Source organism: Ambystoma mexicanum, chromosome 13 (genome assembly GCF_040938575.1).
Source record: "Ambystoma mexicanum isolate Mex_15411 chromosome 13, UKY_AmexF1_1, whole genome shotgun sequence".
Taxonomy (NCBI): Eukaryota; Metazoa; Chordata; class Amphibia; order Caudata; family Ambystomatidae; genus Ambystoma; species Ambystoma mexicanum.
This window is the reverse complement of record NC_090938.1, coordinates 722,262,513-722,286,103: the sequence shown is the minus strand read 5'-3', so window position 1 is coordinate 722,286,103 and position 23,591 is coordinate 722,262,513. Positions and strand designations below refer to the sequence as shown.

The following is a 23,591-nucleotide window of genomic DNA, read 5'->3' as shown; positions in this document are numbered from 1 at the left end:
GGAAGAGACAAACATCCTGTGTTGCAAATTATAGCATGAATTACCGTCACACATGGCTGCCATCAGAAAAGATGATTGAAAAAGCAAAATTACTCACGTATTGGTTGAACGTGATAAAAGACTATCTTGCATATTTTTTCCTTTGTCGCTTTTAGCGACAAAGGAAAAAATATACAAGATAAAAGACTATCACGTTCAACCAGTACGCGAGTAATTTTGCTTTTAGCGACAAAGGAAAAAATATATAAAAGACTTTAAGATCACAGGGATGGGATGCCGGCATCACAGACACCGGTAGTACAGGTAGCTTCCTTGCCCTCGTTGCCCCCTTGTCTCTTCCTTGTGTGTCCTTTTCCCTCCCCACTCCCCATAGGCCGGCGAATATGCCATTGTGGGTTTTCTCCGTCTGTTGGCCCCCCCTGCACTCCATTCCATCTGGAGTGCAGGTGAGCTGAGACCCTTATCCCGACCCCCTTTTCTGTCTTTTTTGTCCCCATCTTTGGGGTTTTTTCATCTTGTTTTGCCTTGCGTCTTTGCGCTCGTCGCCTCCGCGCCTTCCTCGTGTTTCTCTCCTCTCCGCACAGCCCTTCCCTTCCACCCATTGGCCACCAACCTCATCAGTACAGCTCCCGGGCAGCACCTCTGCCTGTGCAGCCCCCTCCTGTGAAGGACCCTGCAGCAAAGGGCAGCTCCTTCTGTAGCAGCCCGACCGTTTGCCAGTGCCAGTTGAGCATGCAGCGCAGCCGTCAACCAGCAGAGACTGACCAGGTAACGAAGGTGTGGGCAGGCAGAACAGCCATTATTGCTTCCTGTTAAACTGTCCAACCTCTCTTATTCCTCCTTGTTACAGTGCTTTAGTCAGCTGTACGTCGCCCATGATTAGATGTTGTCTTTCACAGGCAATTAGGCCCTTCCAGGAAAATAGTATCTAGGTGTTATGCTTTTTCTGCTGTATGATGAAACTCTGGTTCTTCCCTTTATCCTGGAAGCTTGCTTCTAGGCTACATTGTTATTGTGTTTAAGCTGCTTCGTGCATCTCCCTCACCTGCTCTCATGCCTTCCTTGGCGATCACTTCTTGTTACTGTGCTCTTTCCCCCCTTCTCCTCTACCACTCCCTTGTGCACCCTCTCCTCATTAATGCAAGTGAGCCTGTTCACTTGCACTTTATGCTCCCTTCTCTCCTCCTCCTTAGCTTTACCCTTCCCTCTATCCTGCACTTCTCCACCCTCTCCCCTCTTTTCTGTTACTGCACTTGCACGCTCCGAATTGTCTTATGACCCAACAGGAACATTATTGTCCGTCTTCTTCCCTGATCTCCCCCTACTTTTCCCCTCCTCCAACCCCTCTTTTTAGTAGGAACATTGTTTGTCTTCTTCCCTGTTCCCCACCTTCACCTCCCCTCCTCCTTTCCTTCCCTGCACTTTCCGAATATTTAAGACATAGCAGGAATGTTACTGTTGTTCTCCATGTACTTCTCCCCCTCCCTTGTCTTGATGCACCTTGAAACATCTTTTGGCTGTATAGGATTATAAATGCCCAATAAATAAAATAAATAGCCTCCAACAGATTGGTGTAGCCGGGGCCTTCACAATACGTGGGGCCCTGCACCACATGTCCCGAGAGTGGGGACACCCTCCAACTTCAAAAAAAAAAAATTATTTTTGAAGTCCCTTGTCTTCATAGAGAAATTAGGCAGAGTGACTTCAAAAAGAAAGAATTTCTTTTTGAAGTCCTAGGACTCCCCCGACCCCACGACATGGAGTCCTAGGATCCCCTGCATATGAACAAGCGTTCCTGGCTGCTGCAGGGAGCTGAAGGCCTCGTTCCTTGGACCAACGGATTCAAATGGGTAAGAACATTTATTTTGCTTAAATGTGTGTGTGTGTAAGTGTATATAAAGTGCATGATATATGGGTGGCTACCTGCGTCTGCATGTGTGAGTGTATGGTGAACGGGTTCACATGTAAATGTGCGAGTGGTTGGGTGTGCGTGTGTTTAATGCCTGGATTACTTATTGGTAATCTTCATTACTCCTATCCGTACTCTAACTCATACCAGTACTTGTGTATGAGGCACGTTGCCTCATACACAAGTACTGGGACAAGGAAGAGGGATATGAGGTAATGCCTGGCTTAGTTACCTGCAATCTTCATTACTCCTAGTCCCACTCTTCCTTGTCCTAGTACTTACCTATGAGGCAATATGCAGCAATATGTGGATGTAACTTTGGTCCGAGGAGCTGATTTTGGAGGTATGGGAGGCAGAGAGGATGGGGGGGGGGTGGCTTGGGGTGGGGATTGTGCGCTAAACCGTAATGGTCATCAGTTTCCAGGCTAAGCAGGCATGATATGTGTTATTAGTGGCTTGACAGGAATTTTGGTGCAGCCCGTCTAGCCTTTTCTTACTTTGGCTTGAATTTTTTTGTAACTGGGCATCTCTGATAAAGCAGTCCTGCTAAGCGTTATTACCTGGCTAGACCGGCATTTGGGAGCTGCCAATCTAGGTAAGTATTAATGTGGCATTTACTGAAATATGTTTATTACTTGTCTAGACTGGTCTACATTGGACATGTTTTCATTGTGGCATGGCATTTTTTAATTGCAAAGCATTACATTGATTAAAGCATTAATGTTCCTGTGCACTGTTGACTTGCATGTATTGGATTGGTGTTGAAAAACAATTGGACGCGTGCTGGCTTTTTAGACAATTTTTCTCTGAAAGTTGGCAGTATAATGCATTAAAACACATATTCCTATCTTTCTCCTAGTGCAGTGTGCCCCTGCAGCAGCATGATTGTGTGTATTGCACAAGCATGGTAGTCTAGGCCGACCCACAGAGGGGTGCAACCCGTGATTTGTTGCTGAGCTGGGGGAGGTAGGGCATGGCTCCCAAGTGGGCCCCAATATTATGCGCTACGCCACTGCTCCAACATAACAATGACTGGACAACGCCCTTCTGGAAAAAAGAGTGTAGAAAACAAAGCACACCCAGAAGGCACCTATGCACAGACGCCAGTTACTCCTGGTCGTACACGCATCGACAGAGGAGCACAGCATCTGCCTTTCCCTCTCCTCCCCTAACAGATCCAACCCACTTTACATTACAAATCCACGACAGCGCCATGAAAATGGCAGCGGTGCGCGGTATAAATCAATTTACCATAGCATGTCACTTTCCAGTCATCAGATTCTTACAGTCTACATATCTTGCGCCCCTAGGCAGCCTCTCCAATGGTGAGCACTGTGTGGTGCTGCTAGACCTGAAGCAATCATACATTGGGCTCGGTGGTAATCTCTGTAGTGGGCAGCACCACCTTTACAGTCTACATACCCTGCACCCCCAGGCAGCCTCTTCAGTGGGGAGCACTATGTGGTGCTGCTAGACCTGAAGCAATCATACATTGGGCTCGGTAGTAATCTCTGTAATGGGCAGCACCACCTTTACAGTCTACATACCATGCACCCCCAGGCAGCCTCTTCAGTGGGGAGCACTATGTGGTCCTGCTAGACCTGAAGCAATCATACATTGGGCTCGGTAGTAATCTCTGTAGTGGGCAGCACCACCTTTACAGTCTACATACCCTGCACCCCCAGGCAGCCTCTTCAGTGGGGAGCACTGTGTGGTGCTGCTAGACCTGAAGCAATCATACATTGGGCTCGGTAGTAATCTCTGTAATGGGCAGCACCACCTTTACAGTCTACATACCCTGCACCCCCAGGCAGCCTCTTCAGTGGGGAGCACTGTGTGGTGCTGCTAGACCTGAAGCAATCATACATTGGGCTCGGTGGTAATCTCTGTAGTGGGCAGCACCACCTTTACAGTCTACATACCCTGCACCCACAGGCAGCCTCTCCAATGGTGAGCACTGTGTGGTCCTGCTAGACCTGAAGCAATCATACATTGGGCTCGGTGGTAATCTCTGTAGTGGGCAGCACCACCTTTACAGTCTACATACCCTGCACCCCCAGGCAGCCTCTTCAGTGGGGAGCACTGTGTGGTGCTGCTAGACCTGAAGCAATCATACATTGGGCTCGGTAGTAATCTCTGTAATGGGCAGCGCCACCTTTACAGTCTACATACCCTGCACCCACAGGCAGCCTCTTCAGTGGGGAGCACTGTGTGGTGCTGCTAGACCTGAAGCAATCATACATTGGGCTCGGTAGTAATCTCTGTAATGGGCAGCGCCACCTTTACAGTCTACATACCCTGCACCCCCAGGCAGCCTCTTCAGTGGGGAGCACTATGTGGTGCTGCTAGACCTGAAGCAATCATACATTGGGCTCGGTAGTAATCTCTGTAGTGGGCAGCACCACCTTTACAGTCTACATACCCTGCACCCCCAGGCAGCCTCTTCAGTGGGGAGCACTGTTTGGTGCTGCTAGACCTGAAGCAATCATACATTGGGCTCGGTAGTAATCTCTGTAATGGGCAGCGCCACCTTTACAGTCTACATACCCTGCACCCCCAGGCAGCCTCTTCAGTGGGGAGCACTGTGTGGTGCTGCTAGACCTGAAGCAATCATACATTGGGCTCGGTGGTAATCTCTGTAATGGGCAGCACCACCTTTACAGTCTACATACCCTGCACCCCCAGGCAGCCTCTTCAGTGGGGAGCACTGTGTGGTGCTGCTAGACCTGAAGCAATCATACATTGGGCTCGGTGGTAATCTCTGTAGTGGGCAGCACCACCTTTACAGTCTACATACCCTGCACCCCCAGGCAGCCTCTCCAATGGTGAGCACTATGTGGTGCTGCTAGACCTGAAGCAATCATACATTGGGCTCGGTGGTAATCTCTGTAGTGGGCAGCACCACCTTTACAGTCTACATACCCTGCACCCCCAGGCAGCCTCTCCAATGGTGAGCACTGTGTGGTGCTGCTTGACCTGAAGCAATCATACATTGGGCTCGGTGGTAATCTCTGTAGTGGGCAGCACCACCTTTACAGTCTACATACCCTGCACCCCCAGGCAGCCTCTTCAGTGGGGAGCACTGTGTGGTGCTGCTAGACCTGAAGCAATCATACATTGGGCTCGGTGGTAATCTCTGTAGTGGGCAGCACCACCTTTACAGTCTACATACCCTGCACCCCCAGGCAGCCTCTCCAATGGTGAGCACTGTGTGGTCCTGCTAGACCTGAAGCAATCATACATTGGGCTCGGTGGTAATCTCTGTAGTGGGCAGCACCACCTTTACAGTCTACATACCCTGCACCCCCAGGCAGCCTCTTCAGTGGGGAGCACTGTGTGGTGCTGCTAGACCTGAAGCAATCATACATTGGGCTCGGTAGTAATCTCTGTAGTGGGCAGCACCACCTTTACAGTCTACATACCCTGCACCCCCAGGCAGCCTCTTCAGTGGGGAGCACTGTGTGGTGCTGCTAGACCTGAAGCAATCATACATTGGGCTCGGTGGTAATCTCTGTAGTGGGCAGCACCACCTTTACAGTCTACATACCCTGCACCCCCAGGCAGCCTCTTCAGTGGGGAGCACTGTGTGGTGCTGCTAGACCTGAAGCAATCATACATTGGGCTCGGTAGTAATCTCTGTAGTGGGCAGCACCACCTTTACAGTCTACATACCCTGCACCCCCAGGCAGCCTCTTCAGTGGGGAGCACTGTGTGGTGCTGCTAGACCTGAAGCAATCATACATTGGGCTCGGTAGTAATCTCTGTAGTGGGCAGCACCACCTTTACAGTCTACATACCCTGCACCCCCAGGCAGCCTCTTCAGTGGGGAGCACTGTGTGGTGCTGCTAGACCTGAAGCAATCATACATTGGGCTCGGTAGTAATCTCTGTAGTGGGCAGCACCACCTTTACAGTCTACATACCCTGCACCCCCAGGCAGCCTCTCCAATGGTGAGCACTATGTGGTCCTGCTAGACCTGAAGCAATCATACATTGGGCTCGGTGGTAATCTCTGTAGTGGGCAGCACCACCTTTACAGTCTACATACCCTGCACCCCCAGGCAGCCTCTTCAGTGGGGAGCACTATGTGGTGCTGCTAGACCTGAAGCAATCATACATTGGGCTCGGTGGTAATCTCTGTAGTGGGCAGCACCACCTTTACAGTCTACATACCCTGCACCCCCAGGCAGCCTCTCCAATGGTGAGCACTGTGTGGTGCTGCTTGACCTGAAGCAATCATACATTGGGCTCGGTGGTAATCTCTGTAATGGGCAGCACCACCTTTACAGTCTACATACCCTGCACCCCCAGGCAGCCTCTTCAGTGGGGAGCACTGTGTGGTGCTGCTAGACCTGAAGCAATCATACATTGGGCTCGGTGGTAATCTCTGTAGTGGGCAGCACCACCTTTACAGTCTACATACCCTGCACCCCCAGGCAGCCTCTCCAATGGTGAGCACTGTGTGGTGCTGCTAGACCTGAAGCAATCATACATTGGGCTCGGTAGTAATCTCTGTAATGGGCAGCGCCACCGTTGCAGATGGCTGAACAAGGTACGTACTTGCCACTGAGATCTGTGCATGACTAGTGAGTCACTGGTTTGAATCCTGGCCAACATGTCCTTTCATCCTTCTAAAATTGATAAAAGGCGCACCATTACGCTAGGTAATAGGACTCCAAAAACCAGCTAGTACTATGAAACAGCAAAACTGAAGACGCAGTAAATACTGGCACCCAAGTCCAGAACTATACAGCTCATACTGCACATCTTGTATAAGTTGTACTCCTAAACACTCTGCCTCTGGCATGGGCAGCACTATCCGGACCCACCCCTGCCCTTGACCTATCAATAGCTGTGTAATAAAGTACTATGCTCCAACCCCTGTGGCAGAATTATAGCACACACATATTGTATTCCTCATCAAGGCAGCCTCTATGGGAGGCCCCAGTCTTCCTCAGGTTTATTGTAATCACACACATGCCTTGTACTCCTGGGCAACCTCTAGAATGGGGATCCCTGTGTGAGGCCCCAGACCTACAGCACACATACCTTGTACTCCTGGACAACTTCTCGAATGGGGAGCACTGTGTGAGACTTGTGATCACGTGACATGCCGCACACTAGACAGATGGGTCTCTGATCATCCTCACAGAACAGCTTCAGTTTCTCTTCATGTTCTCTGCATAGATGTTCCTCTTGGGGGGCTGCGCTGGGATTGTGAAGCTGTTTGGCTATTTCCACCATGTTCCCCAGCTGTCTGTTGGGACGGAGGGTTTTGTTCTGGGAAGTTTCTCTGCACTGAGGGCAGGGGAAGTTGGTCTCCAGTCCCTCCCAGCACTTGGTGATGCAGGACCGGCAGAAGGCATGACCGCACTCCACAGACACCGGGTCTGTGAAGTATTCCAGGCATATGGAGCAGGTGGCCTCCTCCTTCAGGCCCTGGAGCTGGGCGGCCGCGGCCATGTTCCTGCTGGTAGGTAACGGGAGGTGAAGCTAAACCGAAAGTTAAGTTTCGTTTCTCAATCTGAACACCGCCTGTAAAGTGGGCGTGTCTTCATTATTTTCTTCCTTACACTCCCAACGCTAGCCTTAGCTTTCCACCAGCGGAGATGGGAGTGTCTGCAGCAGAGCAGGGCGTGTCGGCAGATGAGGTGGGAGTGGCGCATTGCTATGTTGACTGCACAAATCAAAGCATCACTGCCTGCCGCTGAGAGTGTTGGCAGCTAGTTGGCCGCAGTGGCATTATTAAGTGGTGGCTGGTGAATTTTTTAATTGGAGGGGCATTAATATTTCCCCCAAATATGCCAGAGCAACGAGCAAAGCAAAGAAGCCCGAACCAGTCAGGAGTTAGGGGGTGGACTCCGCCCTCCCTCGCCCAAGATTTAAAAAAAATAATAGCTTAAACTGGTGCATTTTACAGCACACTTTCTTTTGAAAAATTGGGTAAAAAGCGAAACAGTTTGCAATTGGTTTTGTAAGGTAACTCATGAAAACATCCACTAGATGAAAGTCCCAATCGTGCACAAGAGCACTTCCCTAACACATTTTCACAAAGCCTTTGCCCACAATATATGCCAGTATACGAAACATTTTCATACGTTTCCATCCTGGCTGCACCAATATGTACCAGTATTCCCATATAAGAACATACTAATGTTTGTTTTGCACATAATGCCAGTAATGATACTAAAAGAAAACATGTCCAATATATGACAGCGCCCCACGTAAGAACATACTCCAGTTGGTTTTACCATTAAAACTGCTGGCCACGGTATGAAACCATGTCCAAACTGGCTGCATCAAAATGCCAGTCTAGCCACGTAATAACACTTATTTTGATTGATTTATCAAAGATGCCCAATACAAATTATCATTCCACAGTAAAAAAATATCTAGACTGCCCACACCAAAATGCCAGTCTAGCTACATAATAACACTTATCATGCTTGATTTTTCAAAAATGCCCAATACAAAATGTCATGCCACTGTAAGTAATGTAATGTAATTGTCATTTGTATAGCGCCTTTTCCCATTTGTATGATCTCAAAGCACTGTAGGTGAACACCCTTGGGGGACAAAGTCCAGATATGGGAAATTCATCAGAGGAGTTTAGAATGCATGTGTGCATTTTAGCCAATACAAAGGTAAGTAGGAGTAGCCACTTCTGTGCTAGCTACGCATGTCAAACTGGCATGTGGATGGGTGCTGTGAGGTAGTCTGTGAGAGCAGGAGACTCATTATGTGTGCACCTTGACCACATTTCTTTTTTTTTAAAACTTTCTTTATTGATGGTCACAAAGGTACAGGCACCATATCTCATCACAACTTGCATATACGACAAAGAATATATTTAAACATAATTCTGTTAACACTGTTACAACGACATGTCATCATTCTCAATCATGTTACATAAATAGACCCTGGACGGGCCCCAAATGTCCTTGGGTCTGCATGATGTAGGTTGGGTCATAACAAACTGTTCTTCTGCCTCGTTTATATGCGTTAATTCTTGCAGAAAGTGATTCATACTGGGCAGGGCGGAACGCTTCAATTTCTGAAGTATGCATTTTTTGGCCATCGCACAAGTAATATTGAACAATCTTCGAATTTTTTCGGAACATTTGCCGATATCACCAAACAGATATTTTTGGGGGGTCATAACCGGGGGAACCTGTGTTATTTCTTCCAACAATTCTGCCACTTCTCTCCAGAATCCCGCCACCACTGGACATTTCCAGTACATATGGAAAGCATCAGCCTGAGGTGTATTGCACTTAGGGCAGGAGTCTGAGGAATCGGTACAAACCTTGCCACCTTGGCAGGTGTATAATGTAGCCTATTTAGGATCTTGAATTGAATCAGTCTCAGACCAGAATTCAGTGAGACGTTTTTAGTAAGCATGCAATACCTCGCCCATTTTTCATCCTCAATTGGCGTCTGCAAATCTACCTCCCACTTCTCCTTAACGTGGTTCAGTGTAGGGGTGTGAGCCTGAACCGCAGAGTATAACCTGGAGATCGCCAAACGCTTAGTAGCTGTTATTAACTGTATACACGGATGAACAACCGGTTCGTCTGGGAATAGCAGCCATCTCTTAATGAATGCGGACCTCATATGGTAGTATTGGAGTGTTTTAAGTGGTCCTTCTCCCAGTGCCCTCAAGAACAGCTTCAGATCCACAAATCTCCCATCTACAAACATATCCCCTACTTTCATTTCCCCGTTAGGGTCCCATGATTCTTGTATGCTAGTGTCATGAGTGGGAGGCAAGCCTGGAAAGTTCCAAAGAGGTACCTCCGGGTTATAGGGTGTCTCAATCTTGAACCTTTTGAATATAGCCTCCCATGCCCTTACCGTGCAACTCACAGGGTTGAAATCACAGGTGTCCCTACACTTTGTGTCAAAAAGGACAGATTGTATATTTGTGGGGTGTGTGGTATATTCCTCTATCCATGCATGGGGTGTATTTTCTGGGGGCTCATACCAGTGTTTTGCAAACTGTGCCTGGGAAACATAAAAATAAAGCTGAAAGTCGGGGGCCGCTATGCCTCCCATGGAATAAGGTTCCGTCATTTTTTCCCACCTTATTCTAGCCGTTTTTCCGCCCCAGAGAAATGTAACAGCTATAGACCGGAGTTTGGTGAAAAAGACTCTGCCCGGCCATATGGGGATGTTGACAAAGAGGTACAGTAACTTGGGAAGGATTACCATTTTAAGGACCGCAACTCTACCCGCCAGCGAGAGGCGTCCCCGTATCTGAAGTTTCGTGCTTATGGTACTTAGTGCATTTTCATGATTATCGGAGTACAGCGTGTGTTTGTCTCTGGATACCAGAACACCCAAGTACCTGATGTGGTGTTCTGACCATTTAAGCCCTCCAGTGGTGGGAGGACATCTAGTGGCCGGGGTAAGTGGGAACATTTCAGACTTGGTCTTGTTTATGGTGTACCCAGAATATTCCGCAAATCCCTGTATCTCTTCCATTATGGGTGTTATGTTTACCTCAGGCTCTCTGACATATAGTAGTGTGTCATCTGCATAGAGTGAAACCAGCTGGGTGGACCCTTTCATCAGGATCCCTCGGTTTGTGTGTCTCAATCTGACCGCGGCCGCCATTGGTTCAATGGTAATGCGAACAGTAGGGGCGTGAACGGGCATCCCTGTCTGGTACCCCTATCCAACAGGAACATATCGGAAATGGTCTTATTGGTTAACACTCGTGCACCAGGTTTTGTGTACAGCAACCTTACATATATTACAAAGTTAGGACCCACCCCAAACGCATCAAGAACCGCCAGAAGGTACACCCACGAGACAGAGTCGAATACCTTCTCCGCATCGAGGGATATAGCCACCGCGTCCCTTCCCGGATCTATCTGCGCCATAATGCCAAAAAGCCTACAGAGGTTCAGGGCGGTGGACCTTGTGGGAATAAACCCATTCTGGTCGGGATGGACAAGGGTAGGTACAGCTGGAAGAAGTCGGTTTGCCAGAACTTTAGCGAATAATTTTGCGTCGGTATTTAAAAGTGACAAGAGTCTATATGACGATACGTCCTGTGGAGGTCGCCGTGGCTTGGGGAGGACCGTTATTATAGCCTCCCTCATGGTTGGGGGCAGAATGTTACTTTCGAGAGCCTCCTCCCATACCTCCATCAATACCGGAACAAGTTCCTTGCGGAACTCTTTGTAAAATTCGGCCCCTATCCCATCCGACCCAGGAGCCCTGCCTGACGCCAGCTCCTTGATTGCTTCAGTGATCTCGTCTGGGGTTATCGGTAGATCCATGGCGAGGCGGTCCTCCTCAAGGAGCTTAGGGAGGGAGAGGGCTTCGAGATATGACCTAATTTCCGGGAGTGATTTCACATCTTTATTCGAATAGAGGTGTTTATAGAAGTTCACAAATTCCCCATTTATATCTGAATCAGTGAGGCGTACGTCGCCTTGCGCTGTATGGATACTAGTGATCAGGGTTGGTTGTCTATCCTGCTTGAGTAAATTGGATAGCGTTCTACCCGCCTTATTTCCTTCTCCATATCTTCGTGCTCGTATGGGTGCCGCGATATATTGCACCTCTCTCCTGGCCAGTTTATTAAACTCTTGCAGGTGTGTGTGTATGTCAGCCAATATGTCTTTGTTTTGAGTACGAGTGTATTCTGTTTCTAACCTATCTAATTTGGTCTCGACCTCTGTTAACTCGTTTCTAACCCTCTTAAGTATACCGGCAGACCTAGGTATTAACACCCCCCTTAACCAGACCTTAAAGGATTCCCATACTGTTGAAATCTTATCAACCGATCCCACATTGTTCACAAAATACTCCACAATATCAACATGCAATGTTTCAACTACCCCGGGGTCTGCTAGCATTCCGCCGGGCATTCTCCACCTTCTGGAGGGTGCGGGCGCATTCTGGAGCAATAGGTCTAATAACACTGGGGAATTATCTGACATAGTGTGTGGAAGAATTGCACCCCCCCGCAGCGCCGTCGTCATGGATGAAGAGACAAACCAGTAATCAATACTTGATTCAAAGTCGTGGACTGAAGAATAAAACATATATCTTCTACTATCAGGATGTAGAACCCTCCAGGAATCCACTATCAGCAGTTGAGATAGGATATGCGCCAGAGTCAGGGCCGCTTTACTGGGAGCTCTGACAACCTTAGAGGCTCTGTCTAGCCCCGGATCAAGGACCAGATTAAAGTCCCCACCTCAGATAGCCCTTGAGATTTCAAGCGAAACGATTATCTGGTACAATTCTAAGTAGAAGGCAGGGTCGTCTATATTGGGCCCATATGTGTTAACTAGGAGAAGGCGCTGAGAGGCGATCTCTCCCCATACCAAAACATACCTCCCCAGTGAGTCAACCTTGTGGCCCTCTGGCCTAAACCCCAACCCTGGATGAATGAGTGTGATGACCCCCCTAGACTGGGACGAATAATCTGTGTAGAACCTTAGGGATCCCCACTTAGGCAATATGTGCATGTTGCTGGTCCCCACCATATGAGTTTCTTGTAACATCAGTACCTGGGGGCTATGTCTGGCGATGTAGTTACCAATTTTTTTAACTTTCATTTGATTATTTAGCCCCCGAACATTCCATGCTAACACTTTAACCCTCAGCCCCTCGCCTGTACATCATGAGGGAATAGCTGCCCTCGTCTCGAAAAGCAACTCTATAATATTCATACATTTCACTCGGTACCGGTCCCAATGCAACCACATTTTCACATTCCAGGTCATCTTTACCAACTTTGTGCCCCAATAGGGACAGTCCAGAACTGTAACGTCCAATCCCAACTCCCCTTCCCTCCCCCCCACCCTCATCGTCACCCCCAACTTGACGATGCATCAAACCAAACTCGTGGAATATTCCGCGGGTAGCCATGTTGCTTCACATGGCCGCCGACTTGGTCACAGCCTCCACTTAAACACTGTGCCTGGATGTGAAGCAGCAGCGCCTCGGCTGGTGCCGCGGCGGCCGCGGCATGAAGCCGACCCGCACGAGTCGGGAGGCGCTGTCGCGTCCGCGGCCAGAGAGGCCGGAGAAGGGAAAGGGAAACCCGCGGAGACTAGCCGCACGGCTAAAGCCACTACGGGGGGACACGGCGAGGCCACACAGGAAGCCGCTATGTACAGCCGCGGCGGGGCCGCTCGTCTCTCACCTGTTCGCCCCAGTCCGGGGGGTGGGGAGCAATGTTCGCGGCGACGACGGGATACGGGGGAGCAGCGCCCGGCTCGCTGGCCCCGTGCTGCTCATGACGCTGCCAGAGCTGCACGTTGCTGGGGGGGGGGAGGGCCCAGCCTCAGGACGCGTCCTTACGAGTCGCGGCCACAACCGCATGGCCAACACCACCGCCCTCCACCACCAGGGGATCGGGAAGAACGACACGCTGGGATGGCAACCCTTAAGAGAGAAGGGACCATGTCCCAAGGACCAATAAGAAGGGGGTTAACTCAAACCCTCAGGGATTGGTGGGGGCTTGATACCTCCACCTGTGATAAAAGAGCACCCAGGGAGACTAACGGGTTGTTCTCATTACACAGGAGACGGGGAGGAGAGAGGAGAGCGAACCAGAGTGGTGGGCCTATCCGGACAGCGGCTCGAGATAGGACCAAGCCAGGCCCAGTACCGTGGTATTATAAGAGGACAAGATACCGGTGAAGTTAACCGGGAGGACATAAGACTTTTCTTTCAGCATCTGCTGCCTTAAACCCAGAATAAATATTGTTTTAGCACGTGTCTGTCTCCGACTATAATTCCACCCTTCACACTGGCGACGAAGGTGGGATTTTTGACAGCGCGATGGAATCGTTAATAAAGACCTTGTCTGAGGGCCAACAACAATTGCAACAGATGCTACAACTGCATTCCCAACAAGCAGCTGCGGATCGGCAAGCCTTTCAACAAGCCATACAGCTGCAGGGCTCTATATTGACCACCGCACAGGACAACCAGCATGAGGCCATGTCCCGTCTCACCGATGCAGTGGCCAGCACTAGAAACCAACCACTGGTGCCCTCGGCCCTCCTACAAAAATATAAGGACGGAGAGGATCCCGCCTTCTTCTTTACTAGTTTCGAACGTATAGCCCGAAACGCACAGTGGCCTCCTGACCGGTGGGGTCAGTACATCGCCCCCCTACTGTCCGGGGTGATGCAGGGCGCCTATCAGGCGGTAAATCCCAACGGCAACACGCCGTACGGGGAGATCAAGGCGGCCGTACTAGACCGCTTGGGCTTGGACGACGAGGCCTACCGGATCCGACTGAGGGAAACCAGGCTCAGGACCGGGGAGAATCCACGCCAGCTGTACTATAGGATAAAGGACCTAGCAGAGAAGTGGTTGTTGGCTCCAAACCCCGCTAACCAATCCCTAATCGATAAAATAATTCTGGAACAATTCGTCGAAGCCCTGCCCGGCCAGATGCAAAAATGGGTTAGGCAACACCATCAACCCACCCTGACCGAGGCCGTGGATATTGCATCGGCATACCAGAAGGCAGGCCATTTCCGACTACCAGCTACAGGGGTATCGGCCCGCTTCGCCATCCCGATATCCGACCCCCACATGATTAGGGGTAACCGAGCCTTACCCATAAGATTGAGACCTCCCGATGAGAACAACAGGAGACCCGAAGACAAGAGACCAGGAAACGAGGAGAAGGCCCCAGCACCGACCCCTAGCTACAAGCAACCGCAGTGCTATGAGTGCAACGAGTGGGGCCACATAGCCCGGTTTTGTCCCAGGAGAAGAACAGTCGAACCCATGGACATCGGCTATCTGACCCCGATGGACGAGAACGGTGTCCCAGGACCATATGTGGTGGACGTTCGAGTCGACGGCAGACCATCACGTGCTCTTTTGGACAGCGGCAGCAGGCAGACCGCCATATCACCAACCGTGAGTAACGCTCCCTGCTTACCTAACGTAACTGTACCTATCCGATGCATTCATGGGGACACCAAATGTTATCCGATGAAGGATGTAGTGATTGACTTGAATGAAACCTCTTCTCCCTTGAGGGTTGCCGTCCTACCTTGTCTCCCAACCCCGGTGGTAATTGGGACCGACCTCCCCGGTTTCGGTCGGACATTAAGGGACACCAGGGAGGGGCAGTCCCCGTCCAAAACCGATCTGGTAGGAACCGACCCCGTCTCCCAGGAAACCCCACCCGGGCGAAAGAGGAGGACCCGGATGGCATGGTGTCAGGCCAGTTACATGACCCGACCTATCGACTGGAAGCTAGAAGACAACGAAGACACCATAAGGGGCGAGACCCTGACCGACCCCACCCTACGAGTGGCCAGAGAAAGAGCCGCCCGGGAAGGGGAACCCAACATCGCCAGAGGCCCAGGGTTTCTACTGCGACAAGGTCTCCTATACCGAAGGTATAAGGGTGACGATGACGCCATGAAGGAACAACTGGTGCTACCAAAGAGCCACCGACTTATAGTGCTACAACTGGCCCACAACCATCCCTGTGGAGGTCACATGGCCTCTCTTAAAACCCAACAAAATCTACTAAAGAGGTTTTACTGGCCCGGCATTTATGGAGAAGTTGCCCAACACTGCAAGAACTGCCCCACCTGCCAATTGACTAGCGGGGTTCTACCCGCAAAGGCACCACTACAGAAAATGCCCCTCATTGCGATCCCATTCCAGAGGATCGGCATGGACATAGTGGGACCCCTGGAACCAGCCAGCCGGGGTTATAGATACTTACTGGTCGTAGTCGACTACGCTACTCGATACCCCGAGGCCTTTCCCCTAAAGGGAACATCGGCCCGGTTGTTATGCGACCAGCTGATTCCATTCTTTGCCCGAGTGGGGATTCCCTCCGAGATAATCACCGACCAGGGGACCAATTTTATGTCGACCCTCTTAAAACAAGTATGCGGACAGTTCCAGATCAACCAGTTGAGAACCTCAGTATATCATCCCCAGACTGATGGGCTGGTAGAACGTTATAATCAAACGATCAAGAAGATGCTAAGAAGGGTGACGGGACCAGATGGAAAAAACTGGGATCGGGTGATTCCCCTAGTGTTAATGGTGTTAAGAGACACCCCCCAGTCATCCACCGGTTTTTCTCCCTTCGAGCTCTTGTTTGGGAGACAACCTCGAACAATACTAGACCTGGTTAAAGAGGAATGGGAAACCACAGAAGAAGTATCTTTAACCGAGTATACAGAGGAATTAAAGGAACACCTAACCGCCCTACGTACCCTGGCCCAGGATAACCTTGGACGTGCCCAAACAATTCAAGAAAGAAACTATAACAAGGGGAGCCGTATGAGAACCTTTAACCCAGGGGACCAGGTATTGGTACTCCTGCCCACCAGCACCAATAAACTGTTGGCTAGATGGAGAGGGCCGTACAAGGTCACTGAAGTACTAAGCCCAGTAACCTACCGGGTACACCAGCCTGATCGCTCCACCCCTGAAAAGGTCTATCATATCAACCTTCTAAAAAAATGGAATGAGCCTCTTCTGAGCGCCTTTATATGTATCGAGGAAGCCAACCCAGACGAGATCCCGAACACCGTTCCTGATACCCTGAATTCAGTCAATTGGGGAGACACCCTAACCCTCGAAATGAAGACGGACATCAGGAACCGGTTGTCCCCTTTTGCTGATGCCTTCTCCACCTTACCTGGAAGAACCGATGTACTTGAGCATGTTATCAAAACAGATCCCGGACCACCTGTGAGGCTTAGACCCTACCGGATACCCGAAGCCAGGCGAACCATCATCAATTCCGAAGTGGACGAGATGCTAAGGATGGACATCATCGAGCCTTCGGTCAGCGTTTGGTCATCACCCATAGTGCTTGTCCCTAAACCGGATGGCTCGGTTCGTTTCTGTATGGACTACAGACAATTGAACGCGGTGTCCCGATACGAAGCCTATCCGATGCCTCGGATGGACGAACTCCTGGAGGGCCTGGGAGCAGCCTGTTTCCTAAGCACTCTCGATTTAACCAAGGGATATTGGCAAATACCCCTTCGCTCCCAGGACAGGGAGAAAACTGCCTTTTCCACCCCACGAGGATTATATCAGTATAAAGTCCTACCCTTTGGTCTTCACGGGGCTCCCGCCACGTTCCAGAGATTGATGGACATCATACTGAGACCGCATACTGGATACGCCGCTGCCTACCTGGACGATATTGTGGTATACAGCCAATCCTGGGAATCGCATCTGAACCATCTGGAACAAGTAGTGGCTGATATACAGAAGGCAGGCCTACATATCAACCCCAGGAAGACCACGATGGGAACCAATGAAACCAAATATCTGGGCCACATAGTAGGTGGGGGAGTGCTGAAACCACAGTTATCCAAAACACAGGCTATCCGAGATATACCGACTCCTACCAACAGGAAACAAATACGAGCTTTCCTGGGATTGATCGGGTATTACAGAAGATTTATCCCTGACTTCTCCTCGATAGCCGCTCCCTTGACGGACGCATTGAGACTCAAGGGGAATCCCAACCTGACCAACGACCCGAAGGCCCTGAACGCCATAGCACTCCTAAAACAAAGGATCACGTCCAACCCGGTCCTCTGTTGCCCGAACTTCCAGAAACATTTCTTTTTACAAACGGACGCCTCAAACCAGGGCCTGGGAGCTGTGTTATCGCAGAGGAATGGGGAAGACCTGCAACCGGTGTGCTTCATCAGTCGGAAACTATTGCCCCATGAAGCGGCTTACTCAACCATTGAGAAGGAGTGTCTGGCCATCAAGTGGGCTGTTGACTCGCTCCGGTACTATCTGTTGGGTCGCCGGTTCACTCTGTACACCGACCATGCACCCCTCCAGTGGCTGGCCCAACACAAGGACACGAACCAAAGGGTCCTACGCTGGTTTCTCTCCCTTCAGCCATTTGATTTCGTCACATTGCACAGGCCTGCCAAATTTCAGCTGGTGGCTGACTATCTGTCTAGGTGTTCACCCTGGCCCGAACGGCCTGGGATTGGGGTGGGGATGTGTGAAGCAGCAGCGCCTCGGCTGGTGCCGCGGCGGCCGCGGCATGAAGCCGACCCGCACGAGTCGGGAGGCGCTGTCGCGTCCGCGGCCAGAGAGGCCGGAGAAGGGAAAGGGAAACCCGCGGAGACTAGCCGCACGGCTAAAGCCACTACGGGGGGACACGGCAAGGCCACACAGGAAGCCGCTATGTACAGCCGCGGCGGGGCCGCTCGTCTCTCACCTGTTCGCCCCAGTCCGGGGGGTGGGGAGCAATGTTCGCGGCGACGACGGGATACGGGGGAGCAGCGCCCGGCTCGCTGGCCCCGTGCTGCTCATGACGCTGCCAGAGCTGCACGTTGCTGGGGGGGGGGAGGGCCCAGCCTCAGGACGCGTCCTTACGAGTCGCGGCCACAACCGCATGGCCAACACCACCGCCCTCCACCACCAGGGGATCGGGAAGAACGACACGCTGGGATGGCAACCCTTAAGAATGAAGGGACCATGTCCCAAGGACCAATAAGAAGGGGGTTAACTCAAACCCTCAGGGATTGGTGGGGGCTTGATACCTCCACCTGTGATAAAAGAGCACCCAGGGAGACTAACGGGTTGTTCTCATTACACAGGAGACGGGGAGGAGAGAGGAGAGCGAACCAGAGTGGTGGGCCTATCCGGACAGCGGCTCGAGATAGGACCAAGCCAGGCCCAGTACCGTGGTATTATAAGAGGACAAGATACCGGTGAAGTTAACCGGGAGGACATAAGACTTTTCTTTCAGCATCTGCTGCCTTAAACCCAGAATAAATATTGTTTTAGCACGTGTCTGTCTCCGACTATAATTCCACCCTTCACACTGGACCAATAAGTATTACACATTTTCTCATTTGCGGCCCACAATGCACCTTATGATATACCTGCTTTTTGCCTCATGAAATTTTAATCCCCCATCAGTCTGCCGGCCTGGGCCTGTTGTTTTGTGCCGGTCTGCCCCCCCTGGGAGGAAGAGGTATAGAGGTTTCGATGTAGTGCGTAGCCTCAGCCGGAGATTCAAAAAAATGTGCCCTGCCTGCGTGCTGGATCCGCATTTTGGCAGGAAAAATGAGAGCGTATGGGATTTGACGCTCCCGTAGGAGCTTCTTAACCGGCTCGTAGGATCTCCTGCTCGCCTGTACACCGGCAGAGAAGTCAGGATATATATGGATGTGATTTTCTTCAAATTGGATTGTTCCCGCCTCTCTTGCCTTGCGAAGGATTGTGTCCCTGTCCCTGTAATTCAGGACTCTTGCAATTATAGTGCGTGGCGGGGCGCCTGGCTTAGGAACCGGGGCCAAAGTACAACGTGCTCTTTCGATCAGAAAGTGCTCGGAGAATGCCTCCCGTCCGAACAAGGTTTTGAGTAGTTCCTCCATTTGTCGTTCCATCTGGCCTTTCCCAAAGGATTCCGACACCCCCACCACGCAAATGTTGTTCCTCCTTGACCTCGATTCGAGATCCTCGCACTTGTTTTGTAATTTAGCCACGTCTCCTCTGATCTGGGCAATATCTCGGGTATGGTGTGTGATGGTGTCTTCATTGGTGCTTATTCTATTTTCAGCCTCTGTAACACGTGCACTCTCTTTTTCCACTCTAGCCTTAAGGGAGCCCATGGTGGAAACAATGTCATCCAGCTTTGTATTAATGGAGAGGAAGCCAATCTGGACTATTGCTGTTAGCTTATCCACTTGATCACCAGGTTCAGGGTTCGAGGCCTCATCAGTGGCAGAATGAAGATCTGCATCCGTGGTTGGGTTTTGGCTTCCTGTGTAGGCATCCATCGGGCCCTTCTTCTTGCTTGCCCACCTTGACCACATTTCTGTCGTTGCGGATAGCTGCATTCTTTTGGCAGAGGTATTGTGTGATGTGGCTTTGAGTAGTGTATCATAGCAGAAGCGTGCAGGTCAGTGGCTGTGCCTTCAGCAATCTTCCATAAGCACGGAGTGACACGTACCCGTGTGTCCCGGCTGGTTTCTTAGATGCAGCTGAATTATATAGGGGGTGAATTCAAAGGGTGAAACAGTGGCTAATTAAAAAAGCAGCTGAATTACACTTGGTGGCTATATTCAAAATGCAGCTAAACTAACAGTTACGTCATTTAGCTTACAGCAAACCCAAAGAAATGCCATCTAGCTAGATCCGCAGTCAAGTACCTTGGGTTTTTCATAGGAAATAGGTTGGTTCAGCCTTAGACGGAAAAAGTCAAAGCAGTTAAAGAAACCCCCACTCCAAAAACGAAGAAAGATCTAAGAGCCTTTTTGGGTTTACTAGGATATACATTTTATTCCTAATTTCTCATCTATAACGTCTCCACTTACTGATAAACTCAAAAATGCTGAACTCCAGAAAGTCAAATGGCATAACGAAGATCAAGTGTGTTTGACAAACTTAAACACATTTTGTGTAACGAGCCTGTGCTGAAGGTGTCAGATTTCGACCAGGAATTTATCCTACATACTGACGCCTCACATGTTGGTCTGGGTACAGTTCTTTCACAATATCATGACGGTATAGAGCATCCCATCCTCTATATATGTAGGACATTATTCCCTGGAGAGAAAAATGATGCGACTCTTGAGCTGGAAGCATTGGCAAATAAATGGGCTATTACCTACCTCAACTACTATCTGACAGGTAAATTCAAGCTTGTCACCGACCATGCCCCCTTAACATGGATGAGCCTCCTAAAAGACACTAATGCAAGAGTAATGCGCCGGTTCTTAGATTTACAGCCCTATTGTTTTTTCTGTGGAGTACAGGAAAGGAAAGGAACAGGGTAATGTGGTCTTCCTTTCCCATTTTCCAGTAGGTGCTGAGAGAACCAGCGACATTAGGGGAAGGGTATGTGATGAATCCAGTGGAGTCATCACGGATTCTCCTGCGGTGACCTCCTCCTATGTGGCCAGGGGACGGCAGCCGCTACCTGATCCTGACCCTGGGGGCGGTTTCATGCGGGAGGAGACAACTATTGGGGAGAAGTTTTGCCCCCATTGGCCAAGGCGCGGTATACCCCCCTCCCCAATAGGAAGAACATCAGATACCTGAGTTCTTAATGGCCTTTTGTCATTCCAGTCAGGCCTCCACCTTTGGCTCAAACACCCACAACTCACACACAACACCTTTTGTCTCTAATGCGCCTTTATGTGGAATTAATAAGAAAAACCATCTATGAGTTAAACGTCCCAAGACAACTATGGACTCCAACTTCCATAACCACCTAGGTACTGAGACAAGGAGGAGGACAAGGGAGTTTGTGCAAACTGACAAGTGCTTGAAGTTTAACATGCAGACTAGTTGTTTTTCCAGACCTGCAATGAGCAGGACATTTAAAGCTGGCAACCGTATTGTCAAGTCGAGCAATACAGGAGGAGAAATTGCCGCCCTCGCTGGGGCTCAGGAAAACGAGGCACACCGACGGAGCTGGTGTAATAGAGTGAACTGCTGGGAGAAGAGGAGAAGTACTGCGTGCAAGCACGAAGGGCTGTGGAGACACCGGGAGCCATACCGGAGCTCCTGCATGTGCGGCTGCTTGACACAACAGCATTCTCCAGCCCGGGCCAAGCAGGAGAGTTGGCGTGTGCCTGTGGAGTCGTGCAAAATGCAGGGAGAACGTCTGCACACTCGGAATTGAAAAGCGGGTGAAGGAATCACACTGCAGAGGCGCAAACAGCATCAGAGATGCTGGGAACAACCAGTGAGTCTGCCCAAAGCAGCTGGGGACCCCGGGACATTCCGATAAGTGTGCCATCAAGTGTTTGAATGCTACAATATTGCTGACTCAGAGTCTTCCTCCTCGTGTTAAACTGCCATCTTGGAACCGCTGTTTCCTCGTGTGCTTTGCCTCGCTCAAAGTGTGCTTTCGTGCTACGCCTTTTATCCGTGTAGAGAAGTGTAATGGAAGTCAGGCGGGCTTGGTGGTCAGATAATTTCCTGACCCTACCTGACCGTTGCATTGGGACACGTCAGGTATATGGCTCGAGTGTTAGTCTGTTTTCTCTCATATCGGGCTGTCTGTGAGAAAGTGTTTGTGTTATGAAAGGGGGGCGGGGCGGTTGAGTTCCTAAGTCTCCCGCACTTGGAAATCCCCTGAAGGCCCTTTGATATCCCCATGGTGGATCAAAATCTGGGACATCCTGGTTGCAGAAAAAGTCACTCGGGCCAAGGAAGACAGGCTGCACCAGTTCTCAGATACTTGGGCCTCGGTCCTGGAGTATGACCAAGAATTTCCAGCTCAAACACAGAAGCCACGGCTGACGAACGTATTCATTCAGTCCATCTAGAGGCATTGGGCTCGCTCTGTTGGTTCCCGATGGAACTTGGGGCGAAGCAGGGCAGTGGGGGGGGGAGTTTTTGGGGTTGAGGGATGAATTGCTTTAAACTGTATATCACCAGATTATGACTTTGAAGATGAGCTTTACTGTTGAAATGTCGCTCCATGTTTGCAACAGATTTAAATAAAGTTGTTAAAAAAAAAAGAATCCAGGGGAAGGGGAACAACCTTTAAATCCAAGGGTCTTTACCTTGCAAGAACATTTTCGTTGGAGTCATCCTTTATGTTTTGGTTTTGAATACTTTTGGGCCAACATCCAGACATAAACATTTCCTTGCACCTTTTGTTGTTTTGTTTACTGTGAGGGTCAGAATAGGACATTTTGGACACAAGGACGGCTTAATAACTGGCATCCTGACACAGACAGACTCTTAGTTTTTAGTTCAATTTAGGGAAGTTTCTCTTTAGAATAGGGCTAGAGAGGTATTATCCCAACACCCTTTTTGTTTAATAAACTGTCTGATTTTGTGGAAAAGATAACTTAGTGTCCAGCTCTAATTTCTGACCCCTTGAGCTATACTCAGAAATGCAGCTAAATATAACCCAGTGGCTATACTAAAAAAAGCAGCTAAATATAACATAGTGGAAGTACTCAAAAAAGCAGCCAAATGTAACAGTGCCTATATTCAAAGGCAGCTAGCTTTAAATAGGAAGCAAGTTTTAAGTAAGGCTAGAGTCTACTTAGTGGCTATACTCAGAAATGCTGCTAAGTTCAACATAGTGGTTATACTCAAAATGCAGCTAAATATAACACAGTGTATTTAGGGACAGATGAATACGCCATCCATAGCTTCTGCCCCTCCCCCAGCCCAATATCGGCCAGGTGAGAAGCATTACTCACTAAGGCAACTGTACTGCCCATATCTCAGGCAGGTACAACAGGAGCTGTACACAATATAAACTGTCGGCGGCTGAATGAGAAAAAGTAAGAAGGGGTGACTCTGTTCGTTACAGTCACGATTTGCCGTACTGTTTTTTTATACTGATTTTAATTTGTAATTCTTAATCTGTGATTGCTTACACTTCCCAAAAATACCCTGTGATCTATTGTGCTGTGTCATTGAATTTATTACTGCTTGTTGTGGTTTTGCTTAACTACTCGCTGGCTGCCCACGGAAGTATTATTTCCGTTTCTATTCTGGCAATGCTTTGTGAGTAACCTGACTCGCTCCCGCAGCATTTATGTGCCGGAAAACGTGTTTGTGCAGCGGGTGGGTGCAGTGGACATGCCTAATGAGCACCAAGGGCAGGCAAAAGGCTAGCACGTCTGTGCCCGTTTGTGCCTGTCCGTGCATGGACGGACCTTTGGGACGGGATAGTAAGCCAGGGTGTTATGTATTCAATT

At 49.9% G+C, this 23,591-nt stretch overlaps 1 protein-coding gene across 6 annotated transcripts in view; it reads right to left on the bottom strand.

Moving 5' to 3' along the window:
• The window catches only part of LOC138521808 (E3 ubiquitin-protein ligase TRIM39-like), a 915,506-nt gene extending 908,032 nt beyond the window's left edge, over positions 1-7,474 (bottom strand). For 2 of the 6 annotated variants that reach the window (XM_069634920.1, XM_069634921.1), the window contains exon 1: positions 6,958-7,434. In XM_069634920.1, coding sequence (XP_069491021.1) covers positions 6,958-7,371 — 414 coding nt within the window. In that variant the 5' untranslated portion in view covers positions 7,372-7,434. Of the gene's footprint in view, positions 1-6,957 lie in introns of all 6 variants that reach the window. The other 4 variants (XM_069634922.1, XM_069634924.1, XM_069634923.1 and 1 more) reach the window with 4 other exon arrangements.
• Between the last annotated feature and the right edge of the window lie 16,117 nt (positions 7,475-23,591).